This window comes from Cibotium barometz, chromosome 17 (assembly GCF_041138505.1).
Source record: "Cibotium barometz isolate CiBa-2024 chromosome 17, ASM4113850v1, whole genome shotgun sequence".
NCBI lineage: Eukaryota > Viridiplantae > Streptophyta > Polypodiopsida > Cyatheales > Cibotiaceae > Cibotium > Cibotium barometz.
In genome coordinates, this window is record NC_141062.1 from 34,228,643 (window position 1) to 34,248,680 (window position 20,038).

At 49.9% G+C, this 20,038-nt stretch overlaps 1 protein-coding gene across 5 annotated transcripts in view; it reads left to right on the forward strand.

Moving 5' to 3' along the window:
* LOC147629914 (anaphase-promoting complex subunit) overlaps positions 1-20,038 on the forward strand; it is a 157,701-nt gene that overhangs the window by 50,127 nt on the left and 87,536 nt on the right. For all 5 annotated transcript variants that reach the window (XR_015267763.1, XR_015267764.1, XM_086811417.1 and 2 more), the window contains 3 exons: positions 2,433-2,604; positions 2,689-2,767; positions 3,067-3,152. Coding sequence is in view for 3 of the 5 variants with exons in the window: in XM_086811417.1 (XP_086667543.1) it covers positions 2,433-2,604; positions 2,689-2,767; positions 3,067-3,152 (337 nt within the window). In the remaining 2 variants the exon portion in view is untranslated. The remainder of the gene's footprint in view (positions 1-2,432; positions 2,605-2,688; positions 2,768-3,066; positions 3,153-20,038) is intronic.

Below are 20,038 nucleotides of genomic sequence, written 5' to 3' on the forward strand. Positions count from 1 at the left end.
ACCAGGATGGCGAGCTCAGGAGCTGGAGCTTGGAGGTATCCTCTTCATATGCCTACATGTATCACTGGTTATCCCTCTTACACCCTCCTACAGATACCTCTATCGTGATAGCTGGAGCCCAATTAATGCATACAGCTGAGCCAGAGCGGAATGAGCCCACATGGAGCTTAGGATCGGGGAACATCTTGGTCAGCTGTGCACCAGTACAGACTGGGACTACTTGCCATCCAAACCCCTGCCCAAGTCTCACAGGGTGGAGAGCAACACAGACAGATCTCACCCCACTAGACTCCTATGATGCGGATAGTCACTTGGAAGCAACGAAACATTTCGAAACGCGTTTCAAAAACCTTTTTTATGAAACTCCTGGGCTACTATGCTCCTAACGGTTCTCTGGCATGACCGTTTTCGCGTGGGCCCCTTCGGGCTGTCTCGCCTATCCGCGGTGCGTTGCTCTTTTGGAAGGCATCTGTGCTGTCTCTGCCCAGTCGTCTGCCACCTACGCCATCCTTGTCGTCGGGGGTAGGGTGTTGGGGCTCTGTCTCGTCAGAGGGAGGAGGTGAGGCTGGGGCGCTCGGTCCATTCTCGCTAGTCGTGTAGGGGGGAAGGGGCTGGACTGGTGTGTGGAGCTCGGCTAAGCCTGGCAGCGAGGGCAAGCGCTGGCAAGGTGACCCATCTACTGTTAATGGCAATGAAGCAGTGGCCTTGAGGGCTTGAGCACTCAACCCGTTGACGAACAGGACTCCCCCAAGAGGCATCGAAGAGAGATGACATACGTTCCTGTCTCCGGAGAGGAAATGCTGATGCGGAGTGAAGGAATCCCAGCTACCCACGCCAACATCAAGGCGACTTGTCGTTGGTTGCCCTATCGTTCTCCCAATGGCAAGGAGAAGTGGAAGGCACTCCTTCCGGAGGCCTGGAAAACAGACCGTGAACGGGAATCCTGATACATCAGCAAGGTGGGATCAAAACCGTGCTGGGAGCATGTGAAGGACGCCTGGGCCGTGCATAATGCAGCAGGGCTCAGCTGAAGCACACGGTCCGAAGCTGCTGGGGTGTAGAACTCCACCTCCTAGTAGCCACGTCCGAGGGTATGGATGTCTATGATCTTGCCCGGTTCGCCAAGGAGGCTGGCCTGGAGAGAGTCACGAAGCTGGCTGTGTGCTGGGCAGTTACCCACAATCTTGCAAACCAATGTAGAGGCTTTGAGGGAGGCTGCTGTTGAAGCTAGGAGTTGGAGGTCCGTTTCGGAGAAAGGGGGGCTCCGAAAGGGGGGGGGGGGTGTGCACCCCCCGAAATGAAGCAGTCTGAATGCTAAAAACTTGCTGCAAAAATGCTGGAGGGGGGCGGAGGCTCAAAGAGAAGGCAAGCTAGAAAAGGGGGCGTCACAAGGGGGGAACGAAGGGAAGGTGGAGAGAAAAGGGGGGTCACAAAGGGCGATGAAGGGAAAGCAGAGAGAAAAGCAGTGAAGGGGGGGCGAAGGAGAGGCGATGGGACGAAGAGGGGCTGGGGTGCACAAGACCAGGGGCTGCAGGCGGAAACGGGCGAGGCGGCGGGCAGACAACAGGAGAGCGGCGAATAGAGGGCGGAGGCTCAAAGAGAAGGCAAGCTAGAAAAGGGGGCGTCACAAGGGGGGAACGAAGGGAAGGTGGAGAGAAAAGGGGGGTCACAAAGGGTGACGAAGGGAAAGCAGAGAGAAAGCAGCGAAGGGGGGGCGAAGGAGAGGCGGTGGGACGAAGAGGGGCTGGGGTGCACAAGACCAGGGGCAGCAGGCGGAAACGGGCGAGGTGGCGGGCAGACAACAGGAGAGCGGCAACAAGAGGAGGGAGGGGGGCTCAAAAGATGGCAGCTGGAGGAACACAAGGAGGTGGCGCACAATCAGGCTGGACAGAGGCGGAGGCAGGGGGTGCGAAGGCAGAGGGGCGTAGGGCGGAGATGGAGGGCTGGCGCAGAAACGCGCAAGAAAGGGGGGGCGACCAGTGTGTGCAGGGGAGCTCCAGTCCTGACATTCTGCTGAGCGATTTTAATTCTTCCGTTCTCCTGTGTTGTATGCCGTTAAGGAGTATAAGGTAGTGGATGCTTGCCTCATCACAATGATCTTCACTAACAATGAGGGCTCCCTTATGGTCAAAAAGTGCCTCATCACGTTTTTTTCTCAATGGTATCATTTTTGTTCTCTTAATTGCCAGGATACAGGTTTGAACCAGCACCTGCAGGTTGGCAGGCCTGGAGGAGACTACTGGGGCTAGGGACCTTTTCCTTCATGGTATCTTGATATGAGGGTCCAGGGGGCAGTAAATATTCAGAAGTTCACTCTTAGGGAACAGAGGCACTTGGGACACTTGTATGCATGCATTGCTGCATGTATGTATGTATTTGTTCCAACAATTTAATAATTAACTGTTAAGTTGTTGCAACTGTTTCTCTAACAGGTGAATTTTCATTAAGAGAAACCTGCTTTAATGGAAGAGTCCAAGATGGAGGCTTTACTTTTGCGTTTGGGGATATATCAAACAGGGTTGAAAGCGCAAGTGAAGGGCTATTTTTATCCACCAACGATCAGGTTGAATCCTACATGAGGGAGTTAGCAGACTTAATTGAGAGGTATGCTGTAGGTCACTTTTATTTTTGAGCTCATTTTAGGAATTAACATTGATTTGTAGTAAATGAGGTTTTTGCATATACCAGGGAGGTGGGCTCATTTTCATGTGAAGAAGTTGATTCTAAGCTCATTCAGTTGGAGAAGCTGGCTCCAGACTTTTATAAGGTAGGAAACGGATGCCAGCGGCCTCTTTGTCTGTGCTATCCTTGCTTCTTTTGACCGATTTAAGAGGTTGATTGTGTTAAAAACTTAACAGAGAACACTTTAACTATGCTCTATTGCAGGTACCCTAGTTGTCAAAACGTCCCAACATAATAAATTCTGTAGTAGTAATCAATCTTAAAAGAAAATAGTTTTATGATTTTTTAGTTTTTTTGGATGGATGATTTATTACGCTTTATATATTTTACTCTACACAAATGGGGAAGCTGTAACAGATACTAACCAGCTTTTTATTCTAAAAGGTGCACTATCTGAGGTATTTAAATTGCCTTTCAAATGGTGATTACCCGGCAGCAATTGATAGCCTTCACCGCTACTTTGATTACAGGTTGAACCTCTTCAAATAAGTAATTGTGATATTTTTGGTTTGCTTGCTCTGTTTTTTTAAAGAGCGATTTCTACTTAGGAAACCGTGTTTGGATGCATAAATGCATTCATGGGATGTTTTTGGCCCCATGGAGAGTGAAAGTTGTGACAAGTAGTGGAGAAATACTGCTGAGGAAAAAATTGAAAAATTACAATCTGCAGGTTACTTGCTTGAAATATAAGGAAATGTACTCAAAATTTTTCCCATCAAATTCCAAGCAGTGGTGATACCAAACTACGCATTGAAGTCCAATTTTCTGTATTTGTGTGCTCGAGAAACAATCTTGTCATTCACATGTAACACTGGAAGAGATATGGCATTGGTCCAGTTTTTGTTCTTCCGGGGTGAAATTATATGATTTTTGTGGAGAACTTAGGAGTGTTTATAGAAGCCATCAATGGCATGTGTGGAGTTTGCACACTCCTCTTTTTCTTTCCCCCTGTCCTTATCCCCTTGGCTGGAGACATTGGGTAACCAGGGGAGTATGCACTTTACCGAGTTGCCATTTACTCCTGCAGGTAATCGACTTGCGAAGCTAAAGCACTGAAGGGGATGAGAGAGTCAAAAGAGTAGATGGTGCTCCAGAGTGTGACTCGCGGTGGTGCCCGGGGGACTAGGGCCTTTGACACACTTGTTGATACCATCAATGCATATTAAAACATTTAAACATGGCCATAGCATTAACACATACCCATTATCACTTTGCATGAAACATAAAAGTTGGACAAAACATTCACAAATGCTGAAAATGGAGCTTGCACATGTGACACCGCATAGAGGCCGGAATGGGCGAACCCCCCCCCCCCCCCCCCCCCCCTTCTTTGGAGTATTTTATTACCCAAGGAGAATAATATCATGTACAAGCTTTGAGGGCCTTACTCTCCCCATGGGAGATACTGGATTATCCATATACATGCCATAACACAGCCCAACACGAGGTAACCAAGCCGGAACATAGGCTATAGAAATGCCGAGCCAATAATATAATCCATATACCTCCATCTGGGTACTCATTCTTCCCCAAAAACCATGGGTCTTCATGCAATAGAGCTGGTACAGTAAGTATAACGCTCCATTCAGCCGGTACAATAGGTACAGTGGTTGGTACAGTTGGTACAGTGGTTGGTACAGCCGGTACAATGGTTGGTACAATAGGTACAATGGTTGGTACAATCGGTACAATGGCTAGTACAACAGGTACAACAAGTACAAGAACTGGTACAAACAAGTATAGTGGCTAGAAATCATAATAAAATGATTAAATACCCTTGCCTTCACTATTTCTTCATGATGGAAGCCTCCAAAACAGTCCCCAACAGGGTATTCTTCATGGGCAGCCTTCAAGAAAGAGAGTAGCCATCATTAGGGCAGCCTGTAACGGTGGTAGAGGCTAGTGTGCAGCAAGAGAGCCTCTATTAATGAACAGAGAGGGCTCCAATTTATAGATTTGGGGCTCCCATGAGTGAAAATGGAAAGAGAAGGCTATGATAACAAGTGGAGAGCCACACAATAGCTGGAGTGACAAGTGTGAGGCCGGTTGTCTCACTTTGATCCACTTTCTTGTCACATGTCCCAATCTAAGAGATGGGTTCTCCCATAATCTTTACCTCTAAAGATATCCCAACTAGTAGACATTCTGTCATAGGCACTTTGCCAATTGTTGGTATCTGTTCAATTCGAGATGTAATGATGCGAACAGAATTTCCATCGGAGTCGGGCCAAAAATAGCAACTCTCCTAAATTCTAGGGGAGTGGTCCTTTGTATTCCAGGATGACACAGAGTCTCTAACAAGACCTTGTAACCACATGTACTTCCTTGGTTATGTATTCTGAGACCCACATCCATGAATCTGGTGTTGGGCTTTGATGCATGGTCCTTCTTATGGACACCTTGTTGTGGAAGGTAGAAGGAGCTTTATGTTGTAATCCATGCCATCATCATAATTGTTGGGCATTTTGAAGAATGCATTTTCTAAACGTTTTCTGTCTTCTGGAGACGTTTCCTCAATGTTTCATACCACAAGCACCACAAAAAACTTGTATATACATTTTTTAAAATGCTTGACAACTTGAAAAAATAAAGAACATTCAAATTGTTCATGAATTACATTAAAGACAACTAGATTCCAAACTATCTGGGGGTCAGGGCTTGGTTATGCCTGTAGGGGGGTTGGGGCTTGGGATGGTAGGGCCGAAGGTGAATACAACAGACTCCAGCCTGCATGCTCACTTCAAAAACCAGTTGCGTGATGAATGATTATCTAGTTTCTAGATTTGAAAATTTTAGATCTCATTTATGAAACATGATTTAAAGTTTAAACTTTTAACAGCATATTTCGAAATGGATAGCTTCTAGAGTTGCTAAAAAAAAAGCCGGAATAGCAACCGTGTTTGAGTACATAAATAAATAGAGAAAAAATGCTTGTCAATATGAGGTTTCCTACGTAGGAAACATTTAGGAAACGTTTCATGCTTGGGAAGAGGTATGAAACATGTTTCCTGGCAACTGTGGTCATCATTATTTGTGGTGTTGAATTTGAAATCATAATTGAGATCTCATTTATGAAACATGATTTAAAGTTTAAACTTTTAACAGCATATTTCAAAACGGATAGCTTATAGAGTTGCTAAAAAAAAGCCGAAATAGCAACCATGTGTTTGAGTACATAAATAAGTAGAGAAAAAATGCTTGTCAATCTGAGGTTTCCTTAGGAAACGTTTCACACTTGGGAAGAGGTATGAAACATGTTTCCTGGCAACTGTGGTCATCATTATTTGTGGTGTCGAATTTGAAATCATACTTGATCTTGAAAGTATTTAACTTATTTCTAATTCACTAGATCTTTGGCCAGAATGGTTTGTTGGGCTGAAATGTGACGAGTCCGATTTCAATATGAGGTATGGGAAAGAGAAGTTTAATGTGGTAGCCCTCGACTGAATGGCAGTGGTAAAGAAAACTAGTTTTACTTAATTTCATAAAAAATTATAGACTAGATATGAGCACAATGGTCTCTACTATGAGGTTTGGAAGTCTTGTAGGAGAACCATTGAGGATGTATGATAATCCTTGAAGATTCTGTAAGGATGAATGCAAATGAAGATGCTTTCAAAAGTTTAAGAAGTATACCATGGCGGATGGGTATATGCCTGAGGAGGAAAGAGTATGTATACCACGGGATCATGACCCCAGGAGCAAACTTCCTTACAAGTGCCATGATACTCAATGCGCTAGACATGCTTGAGTATAGAAGACTTTTTCTCATGTGAAGAGAGAATATTTTGGCTAGGCATGAATAAGTATATCCAAGATTATGTTTTAAATTGCCAGAAATGATGAAGGCAGAACGTCTTAAGGTAGGCGGTGTATTGGAGATCCTAGGTGTCAATTCGCGGAGCTCTGTGTGGCTTCTTTCAGCCCTAAGTAACTGAATAGGAACCTTGATACAAGACACCAAGAGAGAGAGAGAAAAAAGGAAGGAGAGAGAGAAATGAAATGAAATGAAATGATATATTAACGTCTTCAAAAGGCCAAAATGACCTATGAGACCAAAAAGAGAGAGAGAGAGAGAGAGAGAGAGAGAGAGAGAGAGAGAGAGAGAGAGAGAGAGAGAGAGAGAGAGAGAGAGAGAGAGAGAGAGAGATATTAACGTCTACGAGAGGCCAAAGTCGGGGCCTATGAGACAAAAAAATAATACAACTGTGTTCTTCCGGTCATCGGAAGAAAAGGAAAAGAAAGAAAAGAAAAAGTGTGCATGTGTCTGGATACAACCATGAATCATCATGGATCGGTGGAGCCCATATACAAACAATATAAAGGGGGGCGGGGATGTGGATGGAGTGCTAAGGCAAGATGCATCTCTATATGCTGAAGGGGTAGTACAAGCATGCTATGCAGATCTATGTCTAACTCCATCCAGTGCCATAAGAGGGATATAAGATATCATACATCGCCGATGCTGAGGCTGTGAGTAGCGTGAACATGTATCCTGAGTCTGAATGAAAGCGAGCTAGCCTCTCTTTTGTCTCCATTTGGTGTCTCATCCGGATAGCTGCTATCTCTCGGTGACGGAGTCGGGGTGCTCTGTGTCCAGTTTGTCTAGGTCTCCTCCTGGCTCTCAATTCCTCTGCTCTTTGTGCGGTCACCCCACGTGGTACATCAGCTGGCAGTGGCATGGGTACAGCTCGAGAGACCACAGATCTTGATGCTCTCGAGGATGATATGCAGCAAACCATCCGTCCCGCACGACATTGTTCGAGCTGAGTTTGCTGCACCACCTATGGCAGTGGAGGCATTGTTCCAGACGATCTCCTTTATATTCAGGATGAGGGAGATGCCCACGGAGAGATTATCTCGCCGAGCTTTTGAGGCATCCAGACAGCTGGCCGAGGCTGTGGACACACTGGATCTTGGTTTGCACAGATGCTACAGTGGTTCTCACATCATGGGATAGACATTGAGCGGTTGCCACCTTTTCAGTATGATCAGTCTGCTCCACGGGGTTACCTCTCTCTCAATGAGAGGAACAGAGTGATGAGACCGGACATATGGCAACGCTACATACAGGAGACATGGACAACACCAAAGAGCCCACTACCACCGAAGATGCTGTATTACAAAGACCACTTTATGAGCATCTCAGGGGATGGGTTTATACAACGACCGCGGTATATGGATGTATACATGCCACACAGCTCTCGCGTTGCTATTGGACAGCTACGAGTCTCATCACATCAGCTAAAGATAAGAGGCTGGGAGAGCGGCACGGGTTCCCAGAGCCGAGTGGATATGCAGATTGTGCCGCGAGGAGGTGGAGACTGAGGATCACTTTGTATGTAGATGTAGAGCCCACCAGGGGTCAGAGATAGTTATGCAGGATTGTTTGAGGAGCACTCTTCACTACATCAGTTGATGGAGGCCTCGGACCAGCGATAGCTTGGTAGACTACTACTAGAGCTTCATAGTTCTCGAGAGGGACTCCTCCAGACACCCGCTCCCACTAGGGGTGGGAGACAGTCCCAGCTCACAGATTTCTTCCAGAGAGCTATGTGGAGGCTGCAAGCCTTGGTGCCCAAACCGCTGCTGCATACATCAAGGCTGGTGTCACTAATGTATCAAAGAGCCACCCCTTCGTGCGGGGTTCCTGAAAATGTGCCTGATGACACTGACGCTCAAGGCCAGCAAGAGCTGCATACCCCCGGGTCACTCTGTCTCGGACTGCCTGAGCCATGGAGAAGCGTCCAACTGAGCTAGTAAATGTGATGCCAAGGTAAACATAAGAGCTCACCACCTTGACTTGCCCTCCTGCTAATGTGAGAGTAGTGTGGCTCCTGACTGCGGGTGAGGTGTGGAAGATCATAACCTTGGTTTTCCCAAGGTTCATTGTGAGACCCTACTGTGCGCAGAAGTCATCAAGAGCCACAAGGTGTCTTTGAAGCCCAACCTGCGTGTCGGATACCAAGACGATGTCATCAGCATAAAGCATAACATGGAGAGTAATACCTGATAGCTCAACCCCAGAGCCTCCTCCCTGTGTGATGTAATTGACCACCTCAGCAATATAGAGCCCAAAGAGCGTGGGGGAGAGCGGGCACCCTTGCTTCACACCAATGGTGCTAGCAACTGTGTCGGACAAGCCTCCTGGGCATCGGACTCTCCCAAAGACTTGCTCATATAGCCTGTATATGCCCCACATCATGTCTGAAGGTATGCCTAGTGTCTGTAGTTGCCGAAAGAGGCGCTCTCTGGGCAGTATCAAATGCCTTGCGGAAATCCACAAAGCAACAATAGAGCCGTTGCCTCCGTGCCTTGCCCTGATCAATCAGGCACCTCAATGTAAAAATGTGGTCGATGCTCGAGAAGGCTCGTTGGAAGCCTGCGTGGCCTGTTGCTCTCAATCGCCCATCCTGTGCAGGAGTGCTCAGCTCTGCCTCGAAAACTGCCCCGTATAGTTTGGCCAATATATGGCCAATCATGATGGTCCTGTAGTAGTTCCCAGGGTCTAGTACATCTCCCGCTTTATGGATTGGCACAATAGTGTGCATCGTCCACTCAGCCGGAAACCCCTCTGACAGAGCTCTGTTGAAGAGATGAGCAAGAAATCGTGCCAATGTATCAATAGCATAGATGAGATGCTCTCCTTGTAATCCTGTATGATTTGTCGCCCGTCCATGTTGGAGTCGGCATATGGCCCTCCTAACCATAGGTGGGGTGAAGAAGGTGGAGACTCTGGAGCATGGCTCTTTGAGCTGTGGTATAGGGGCCTGTGCAGGCACGTCATAGAGTCTTTCTGCATATGTCTGCCAGGTCTGAGGATCGGTAATAGGTGTGGGAGGACGGGGCTCTCTGAGTCTCCTCCCAGCAGCAGCAGCATCTTTGCTCATGAGCATGTGATATGTCCCAGTATTGAGCCTCCTCATAAGCTCCCCGCTTACGGCGGGGTGAGAGTATGCATCCTCCTGCCTGCCTGTCTCTGGGTGATCTCCCCGCGAGCCCTCTGCACTAGGAGACTGCGGTAAAGGTTTCTGCACTCATCATCATACCATCGGTTCTCGGGCATGATCCCAGATGTAGGTGGCTGTCCTGTCTGTATGTGGTATGGGAAACTCCTCGCGGCTGCGGAGTGCAGTACATGTGAGAGCTGGGAGGTGAGCATAGCCATGGGTGCGGATGGGTCTAAGGCAAATAGCTGATCATGAACATGATAGTCATACACATCGGCTAGGTCCTGAGTGAAGTGGAAAATAGTGCGTGGTGGCTGTATGATGGGTGGGTGGGTCTCCAGTAAGCTCCTGAAAGTGAGGGATAGATATGTATGATCCGCCCCAATGGGGCATGGTGGTAAGGTAAAGTGAGACACCATATCTGGTGCCTCCCGGGATCCCATCACATAGTCCATTGTACTGCTGCCAGCCCCCACTGGAAAGCAAGTCAACCCACCTGAATCTGGCCATTGAGTCATCCTGTTATAAATAACGAGATGGTGTCGGGCCCCAAGCTCGAGCAAATGTTGCCCATATCCAGTGCTGTCAGCTCCTCTGTCAGCGGAGATCCGTGTGGTCCCTGTATCCTCTGTAGCTAGCGGCTCTAGTCTCAAGGGATCCTCAAAGTCATAGATCTCGCACTGTCTGCTCTGAGTCCGTGTCGAATAGTGTAAGATCTCCTCAGATAAGACAGAGTATGGAGACTCACTAGCCTCTCCTCCACCCGGCTCCTCGGTGGTGGCAAAACCGTGACCCCTTCGGAGGAAAGTAGCAAAGGGCGATATAAATCCACCTGGTCTCTGAGAGGCGTAAGTTAATCCACAATTATCTCACCTCCGAGTCTCGTGCTACGATTGGACCATGCTCATGTAACCCATGTCTGAAAAGCACTCCAATACCTCCTGAACCTCGGGAGGTGGCCCGTCTCATCCCTTGTCGGTGAGCTGACTCCCACTGATAACCCTCAACCCGTGGTAAGCCCCTCTCGGGGCTCTCATGTGTCTCTGTCATCAAGATGATATCCCGGCCCTCCATCACCTCCTCAAGTCTCCCTGGATGTGTCCATAGGACTCCATTACAGTTCCAAATTGCTATGTGTATCTCTTTGTCTTCATGTTATTTCCTCCGTGTTGACCCTCTTCCCATCAATGTAGATGTGTCCATCCCTATAATGTGCCTTCTTCCCTTCTTTGCGTGCCGCCTTGATCTTCGGCATGCATAATCTTCTGTGCTCCAGTTGCATCCATGTGAGGTCATCATCGAAGTAGATGGGGTCCCCTGGCAAGCTCCTCAAGATAGCCCGTCTTCTCATAAAGCTCATCCTACTCTCCTCGTCTGGGAAATGTAGCACTAAGGCCTTGCCTTTGGTGGAGTCCTTTGGGGTTGTCCTCCATACTCTAGTGAATGGGAGCGGCTCATCCTCTTTTAGTCCCAGCTTGGTACATAGGTTCCGCCCGTCAATCTCGGGCGTGGAGGCAGTGCTCTCTGGTATCCCTGTGACTCGGATGTTTAGGCGCCGGATTCGTCGCATCTTCTCTTCATCAAAAGTAGACTGCATCACGTGTACATCTTCTTGTACCTCCTTTTTGATGTTCTTCTTCATCACTTGTACATCTTCTTGCACCTCCTTTTTGATGTTCTTCTTCATCACTTCCACCCATCCTTCGCGGGCCGCCTCCATTTTTCCCTCGATTGTGTGGGTGAGGGTTTTGGTGATCTCTTCTTTGATTGCCTCTTTGTCCACCTCAAGAGTCTCTCCTTCCTCCCGTGTGGACGATTGCGTAAGGATGCCACTTCGCCCTTCAAAAGGTTGATTTCCTCCTGCATGGCGAGCTTTTCTTTCTCCCACTCCTCTTGCATGATAAGCTTCTCTTCCTTCCATATTTCCGCTTCGGCCTCCAGTTTTCCGATGCGCGTCAATAAGTCCTTCTTGATGGCGGTGATGGTGCTGTCCAATGTCTTCTTCTAGTCCTTGATAAGATCCCTAAGGATATGATCAAGCTGGCTAATTTTGTCATCTACAGACCCTCCCATTGTAGAGGGAGGGAATGTTTGAAAGGAGCAGGTAAATATGTGGGAGAGAAAGAGAAGAAATGGTGAGATGAAATAGGGTGGGGGGTTCAAGTCCCCATTAGGGCCCTAGGGATGGTGATCGGGGTTCACAGGCAGGGAGGAGGGAGGGGGGGGGGGAGAGCAGAAAAGTGAGAATGAAGGGAGAGAGAGAGAGAGAGAGAGAGAGTTGGGAGGGAGAGAGAGAGAGATGGAGGGGACAAAGGGCGGGGTGCAGGCGGGCAAGAGGGCGTACAGGCGGGGAGGGGGGGAGGGATGCGCAGCAGAGAGAGACGGGGGGATGGCATAGAGAGAGCGAAGGGCAGGCAAGGTGGGGGGGGGGGGGGTCCTGCTGCGCCCTCCCTCACGTTGCCTGCCCTTCGTTCTCTCTCTGCCCTCCCGCCGTCTCTCTCTGCTGCGCATCCCTCCTCCCCTCCCCACCTGTGTGCCCTCTTGCCCGCCTGCACCCCGTCTTTTGTCCCCTCCATCTCTCTCTCTCTCTCTCTCTCTCTCTCTCTCCCCCTCTTTCCCTCTCTTCCTTCCTTCATTCTCATTTTTCTGCTCCCCCCTCCCCCTTCCTGTGAACCCCGATCACCATCCCTAGGGCCCTAATGGGGACTTGAACCTCCCACCCTATTTCATCTCACCATTTCTTGTCTTTCTCTCCCACATATTTACCTGCTCCTTTCAAACATTCCCTCCCTCTACAATGGGAGGGTTTGTAGATGACAAAATCAGCCAGCTTGATCATATCCTTAGGGATCTTATCAAGGACCAGAAGAAGACATTGGACAGCACCATCACCGCCATCAAGAAGGACTCATTGACGCGCATGGGAAAGCTGGAGGCCGAAGCGGAAATATGGAAGGAAGAGAAGCTTACCATGCAAGAGGAGTGGGAGAAGGAAGAGAAGCTTACCATGCAAGAGGAGTGGGAGAAGGAAAAGCTCGCCATGCAGGAGGAAATCAACCTTTTGAAGGGCGAAGTGGCATCCTTACGCGATCGTCCACGGGAGGAAGGAGAGACTCTTGAGGTGGACAAAGAGGCAATCAAAGAAGAGATCACCAAAACCCTCACCCACACAATCGAGGGGAAAATGGAGGCGGCCCGCGAAGGATGGGTAGAAGTGATGATGAAGAACATCAAAAAGGAGGTGCAAGAAGATGTACAAGTGATGAAGAAGAACATCAAGAAGGAGGTACAAGAAGATGTACACATGATGCAGTCTACTCTTGATGAAGAGAAGATGCGACGGATCCGGCGCATAAACATCCGAGTCACAGGGATACCAGAGAGCACTACCTCCACGCCCGAGATTGACGGGCGGAACCTATGTACCAAGCTGGGACTAAAGGAGGATGAGCCGCTCCCATTCACTAGAGTATGGAGGACAATCCCAAAGGACTCCACCAAAGGCATGGCCTTAGTGCTACAGTTCCCGAACGAGGAGAGTAGGATGAGCTTTATGAGAAGACGGGCTATCTTGAGGAGCTTGCCAGGGGACCCCATCTACTTCGATGGTGACCTCACATGGATGCAGCTGGAGCACAGAAGATTATGCATGTCGAAGATCAAGGCGGCACGCAAAGAAGGGAAGAAGGCACATTATAGGGATGGTCACATCTACATTGATGGGAAGAGGGTCGACACGGAGGAAACAACATGAAGACAAAGAGATACACATAGCAATCTGGAACTGTAATGGAGTCCTATGGACACATCCAGGGAGACTTGAGGAGGTGATGGAGGGCCGGGATATCATCTTGATGACAGAGACACATGAGAGCCCGGAGAGGGGCTTACCACGGGTTGAGGGTTCTCAGTGGGAGTCAGCTCACCGACAGGGGATGAGACAGGCCACCTCCCGAGGTTCAGGAGGTATTGGAGTGCTTTTCAGACATGGGTTACATGAGCATGTTCCAGTCGTAGCACGAGACTCGGAGGCGAGATACACGGACTCAGAGCAGACAGTGCGAGATCTATGACTTTGAGGATCCCTTGAGACTAGAGCTGCTAGCTACAGAGGATACAGGGACCACTCGGATCTCCGCTGACGGAGGAGCTGACAGCATTGGATATGGGCAACATTTGCTGGAGCTTGGGGCCCAACACCATCTCGTTATTTATAACGGGATGACTCAGTGGCCAGAGTCAGGTGGGTTGACTTGCTTTCCAGTGGGGGGTGGCAGCAGTACAGTGGACTATGTGATGGGATCCCGGGAGGCAGCAGATATGGTGTCTCACTTTACCGTACCACCATGCCCCATTGGGGCGGATCATGAGAGAGAGAGAGAGATTATATAGTACAAAAAGTGTCAATATGACCATACAAATCTCTGGCCTTTGGCCATCCAAAAGGTAATCTACGACCATCTAAAGACCTGACTCTTGACTTGCCCCAAAGGGGGTCAGATGAAAGGACTGAATGCTTGCCTAGCCTTAAATAGGCTCTTCACATGCTCATAATCTGGCTGATTGCTGTCCTGACCTATCGGGCTTCTTCTGTGTAATCTTGAGCCTTGCTAGTACCCTTATATAATGTTTATCTGCTGCCCAAATCAGGGAGTAGCTTGGAGATCAGCCATGTCCATGTGTGCACATGCCATCCCCTCGTGCTAAACTTGATGACGGGATTCCAACCTTTGATGATTGTCATCATCCCCTTTTCTCTTCATGGACTCCCAAACTTGTCATCCTTCCTTCTTGGCAACCTTTTCATCGAAAACCTTGCCATGTCTTTGATTCCACTCCAAATCTGTTATTGGGATCTCTGCATCTCTTCCACTTTGTTCCCTTGCCTTCATGCCCTGTCCTTGAACACTACAATGGTCTCATTCCCGACGTTGATCAGCCCCTAAACCGTTTTCCTGAGAGCTTGCCTTGGTATGTGAAACCCACGGTGCCCGGGGGACTAGGGCCTTTGACACACTTGTTGATACCATCGATGCATATTAAAACATTTAAACATGGCCACGGCCACGGCCTTAACACATATCCATCATCACTTTGCATAAAACATAAAAGCTGGACAAAACATCCACAAATGCTTAAAATGGAGCTTGCACATGTGACACCACATAGAGGCCGGAATGGGTCGACCCCCCCCCCTCGCCCCCCCCCCCCCCCCTTAGTATTTTATTACCCAAGGAGAATAATATCATGTACAAGCTTTGAGGGCCTTACTCTCCCCACGGGAGATGCCGGATTATCCATATACAAATGCCATAACACAGCCCAACGCGAGGCTACCAAGCCGGAACACATGCTGTAGAAATGCTGAACCAACAATATAATCCATATACCTCCGTGTGGGTATTGATTCTTCCCCAAAACCACGGGTCTTCATGCAATAGAGTTAGTACAGCAAGTATAACTCTCCATTCAGCCGGTACAACAAGTACAATGGTTGGTACAGTTGGTATAGTGGTTGGTACAGTAGGTACAGTGGTTGGTACAGTCGGTATAGCAAGTACAATTATTAGTACAACAGGTACAATGGTTGGTACAGTAGTTACAGTAGTTGGTACAGTAGTTATAGTGGCTGGTATAGCTGGTACAGTGGTTGGTACAAGTACAGTGGCTGGTACAGCCGGTATAGTGGTTGGTATAGCCGGTACAGTGGCTGGTATAGTAGGTACAATGGCTGTTACAGCCAGTATAGGGGTTGGTATAGTAGGTACAGAAAGTACGAGAGCTGGTACAACAAGTACAATGGCTAGAAATCATAATAAATGATTAAATACCGTTGCCTTAAGTATTTCTTCGCGATGGAAGCCTCCAATACAATCCCCAACAGGCGGTATTCTTCATGGGCAGCCTTCAAGAGAGAGAGAAAGAGAGTAGCCATCATTAGGGCAGCCTGTAACGGTGGTAGAGGCTAGTGTGCAGCAAGAGAGCCTCCATTAATGAAGAGAGAGGGCTCCAATTTATAGATTTGGGGCTCCCATGAGTGAAAATGGAAAGAGAAGGCTATGATGACAATTGGAGAGCCACACAATAGCTGGAGTGACAAGTGTGAGGCCTCTTGTCTCACTTTGATTTACTTTCTAGCCACATGTCCCAATCTAAGAGATGGGTTCTCCCATAATCTTTACCTCTAAAAATATCCCAACTAGTAGACATTCTGTCATAGTCACTTTGCCAACTCTTGGTATCTGCTGAATTCCAGATGTAATGACGCGAACAGAATTTCCATCGGAGTTGGGCCAAAACTAGCAACTCTCCTAAATTTTAGGAGTGTGGTCCTTTGTATTCTAGGATAATCCCCCATTCCCAAAGCTTGCACTTTCCAAATATTTAGACATCCTGGACATAGTTACCACGGAACGTCGTTCCGCCTTCCTGGAACGCCGGAACGCCGGAACGGGCGAAGGCACGTTCCCGGAACGTCGGAACGTTCCGCCCAAAAAAAAAAAAAAATTGGGGGGGGGGGTGTGTTTTGCTTGCAGAAATGTATGTTCATGTCTTGGGGGAGCATATATTAGGAAGCATATTTGGCTATCCGTATACAAAAAGTTACATTTTTTTGTGTCATATGCTGACATGTCATATGACGTGGCGTTCCGCGACGTTCCCGATCCGCTCCCGTTCCCGTTCCCGCTCCCGTTCTAGCATCCGACGTTCCCGGAACGTTCCCGTTCCATGGTAACTATGATCTTGGAGTCCACCAGACCCCTTTCATACTGGGAAATGTCCAGGCTAGTGACATCTTCCCCAGCTTCTTAAAAGTTGTCCGCAACTTTAAGCTTCAAGCCAAATATTCAAGATATAATCATGTGCCATCAAGTGGGCGAGACAAGACAGTCTCAAAAATCCAATATAAGTGAATAATCCATGTCCCAAAGAAATGGGTGAGACTAAATAAGTCTCCATAATACCAATATCAAAATCATGTCCCAAAATAAATGGGCAAGAATTCCATGAAAGATATGCTAGACATAGGCACAAGAGCCAATTGTGTCTCAATCACCAATACCAATGAGATAATTATATGCCAATGAAAATCACCAACCAGGTGCTAAGACACTTAAATAAGTGCCATGCACAAGAAACTAGTGCCTCGCACAGAAACATGTGCTATGCACACAAGCTGGTGCCATTCAAGAGCACAAACCATGGTGACAGAAAAGCTGGTTTTCCATAGTTCTGGCAATCCTTTCTCCCAATCCCAACAGTTCCCATGTTCTCCCATACAATCCCAACTCTGATCAACAAGCGTGGTGTGGAAACCATGAAACACTCACTCCACAATCGCAACACGAATCCACGTGTATGGTGGAGTGTTCACTCTCACAATCCCAACATGAATCCACATGCATGGTGAGATGAACAATGAATCTCTTGAAGTATGTTCAGCGCTCGTTGAAGCTCCCGCCCTTCCCCCCCCTGCTCGCGCTGCGGCCGCACGCCCAGTCCCCCTTCCTGCCCACGCGTCCCCCCCCCCCCCCCCGCCTGCCCTCGCTTGTGCGCCCCCCCTCCGCCTGGTGTTCGTGCGCTGAAGCGCCCGCCGCCCCATCTCCTCGCCTTCATGCCCCCCTCCCCTCTTCAGCGCCCCGACCCCCCCCTCCGCTAGCCCTCTCTCCCCCCCCCCCTCCCCTGTCGCGCTGCTTCCGCCCCCCCCCCAGGGTTCTTCTTCGCCGACTTACCCCCCCCCCCCCCCCCTCTTCTTTCTGGTTTTTTCCGTCCCCTGGGGGTTTCTTTCCTTTTTTTTTTACCGTCTTTGTGTGCAGCTCGGTTCTTGCAGGCCTCTCCGCATTCGCTCCGCCTTTGCCATAGCTTCAGACTCTGATGGAGGCTCCTCTCGCCCCACCTCAGAGGGACTCTTCTGCAGCCCCCTCGCCCGCCCTTGAGGATACCCCCATCAGGCTTTCTCTTTCGCCACAAGAGGAAGCGAGCCTCGCCGCAGAGGTGGAACGCCTCCAGGCACATTCCACCATCTGCCGTATAGTCGGCACTCGCCCCAGCAGAGGGGAGATCCGGGATCTTGCAGATGTGGGCAAGATCCTGGATGTTCAGCTACTGGGCCGTGGACACTACCAGATTGAGTTCGAGAGTGCCCAGAGCGTGGCCCAGGTCCTTGCCATGAGTCCCCTTGACATCAGGGGTGCTCGGGCATTCTTCAGACCTTGGCAGCATGGCTTTGACCCAGCAGCGGCCGAGCAAGGAGAGCGTCTTTTCCATGTTACAGTTTGCTTCCCTGGACTCCGCCGCGAGTACCTACCGCTCCTTTCGAGGCTTGGAGCATTGGTGGGCTTGGTGCTTGAGACTGGCCCCACAGCCGCTTTAGTGGTGGCTAGATCAGCTGGCCTACCTTCGGTTAGAGTTTTGGTTCCTGACATCTCTTCCCTTCCGAAGGTCATTCAGCTACCCAAGATAGGGGGGGGGATGGATTGATCAGAGAGTGGAGTTCTCGGGGCTCCCGAACCAGTGCTTTATTTGCAGGCAAGTCGGCCACGTGGCCAAGGCCTGCTGCCCGCGCAGGATACCCAGACCCTCAACGCAGCTGCAGGCCCCTGGTGGCCCGCCCACAGATGCGGCTCGGCAGGCAGCCTCCGGGACACCTGCCCAGCCCATAGAGACCTCGCAGTGGCAGCTTGGATAGGGGCGTCGTCGAGGGAGACAGCCACAACAGCACTCCCGGAGACCGATGCAGCAGCAGCCTTAGTCTCAGCATCACTGGGTTCCCGTCAGGAACAGCTTTGCTCCCCTCCAGGAGGAGACCCCTACGCCAACTGAGGACCAGGAGAAGCCAGCACCCCCTCCTTCGCCCCCTCCCCCCCCTCCCCCGTCCCACCCTCCCTCCTCGCTTCCACCTTCGCCTCCTCGCTTCCACCTTCGCCTCCTCCCGTCCCCGCTCCGGTTTCGGCAGCGGCTCCTTCTCCACCCCCTTCTGCCCCCCCCTCCTCCCCCTCCGCTCGCCTCAATTCCTCGGGAGGCCCTGGCAGTCCCCTGGCGTTCACCTGCAGTCCGGAGGACATTGAGCACCGACCTTGCTCGAGCACCGCAGAGGGGACTCACCATGCCGATTCGGGCTTCACGGCTATCCTCTATACATAGTCGGCTGAGTCGTCTCGACACTAGACAGCGCTCAGAGGCTTTTGATTACTCCTTCACACGGCTTTTTGGAGTAGAGAGCCCCCATGAGCCAGCACCCATCAGAGTGCATGTAGTGATACCTCCGGCCCGTGGGGAGGAGGCACTTGACTCAGCGGTGGCCTTCTCATTCCCTCTCTGTGGCCCTCGCGACCGGGAGTGGACCATGGATCTCGCTCTTAGCACTTTGAAGACTCAGGCAGTTGAGTTTTCTCATCATGTGAGCGATCTGGAGGTGACAGATGTGATAGGCCGACTATGGGAGTTGGCTCATTTTTTCTTTGATTCCAGGGAGTGTGGATGCCTCAGGGATTCGACATTTGGTCATTCGTATAGTGGCAGCCTTAGCACGCGACCCTGGATATGTATGCATACATGAGGTTGCTATGTCTGAGCGGGAGGCAGTCGCCATGGGACACAGCCCCACTGGCGCCTGATCCGAGATTCTTGTAGCACATCGGGTGGGCAGACTCGTAGCCGCTCGGATGGGGACTATTCTCCATCCAAGCCGCTTGCGAAGGCCCGCCGCACGGCTGAGATAGCATCCACCTCAGCAGGTCATGCATGAGGATCATCTCATGGAATGTACAGGGCCTTGGCGGCGCACATTATATACGGTATCGTGGCTGCTTGAGGCAGGAGCTTCAGAGATGCTTGGTTGGGGGCAGTATTGATATTTTGATGTTGCAGGAGCACCATTTGGGTGAGAGCAGGATCCGGAGATATGATTTGGTGATGCCTAGTAGATGGGACACCTTTTGGGCTGCAGGGTTTGGCCCCTTGGGTGGGCAGGGAGGAGTATGCATGGTCATTACAGATGTATGGCGGCAGGCCATTGTGGATCGAGGGATCATTGTGCCTCGTAGAGCATAGTATGTCATTTTGAGGACGCATGATGAGCTCTTTGGCGTGCTCAATGTCTATGCGCCCAACCATGCTAGTGCCAGAGCAGAGTTTTGGACCCAGGTTACGGATGCATTGCCAGAGGCCGCATATTGGTGTGTCGAGGGAGACATGCTTGAGGACCCGGCCGATAGAGTGGGAGGCAGTCATGTTACAGTGCACGGCACGGAGCTTGCAGCTTGGGAGCGATTTTGCATGTCACTGAGGATCACTGATGCATGGCAGCATGAGGCCTTCTCCCGCTCTCAGGACAGTCTTAGTTTCTCTCGATCGGATTGCCGGCAGGGAGGGACTAATCTATCTCGGATCGATCGCTTCTATGT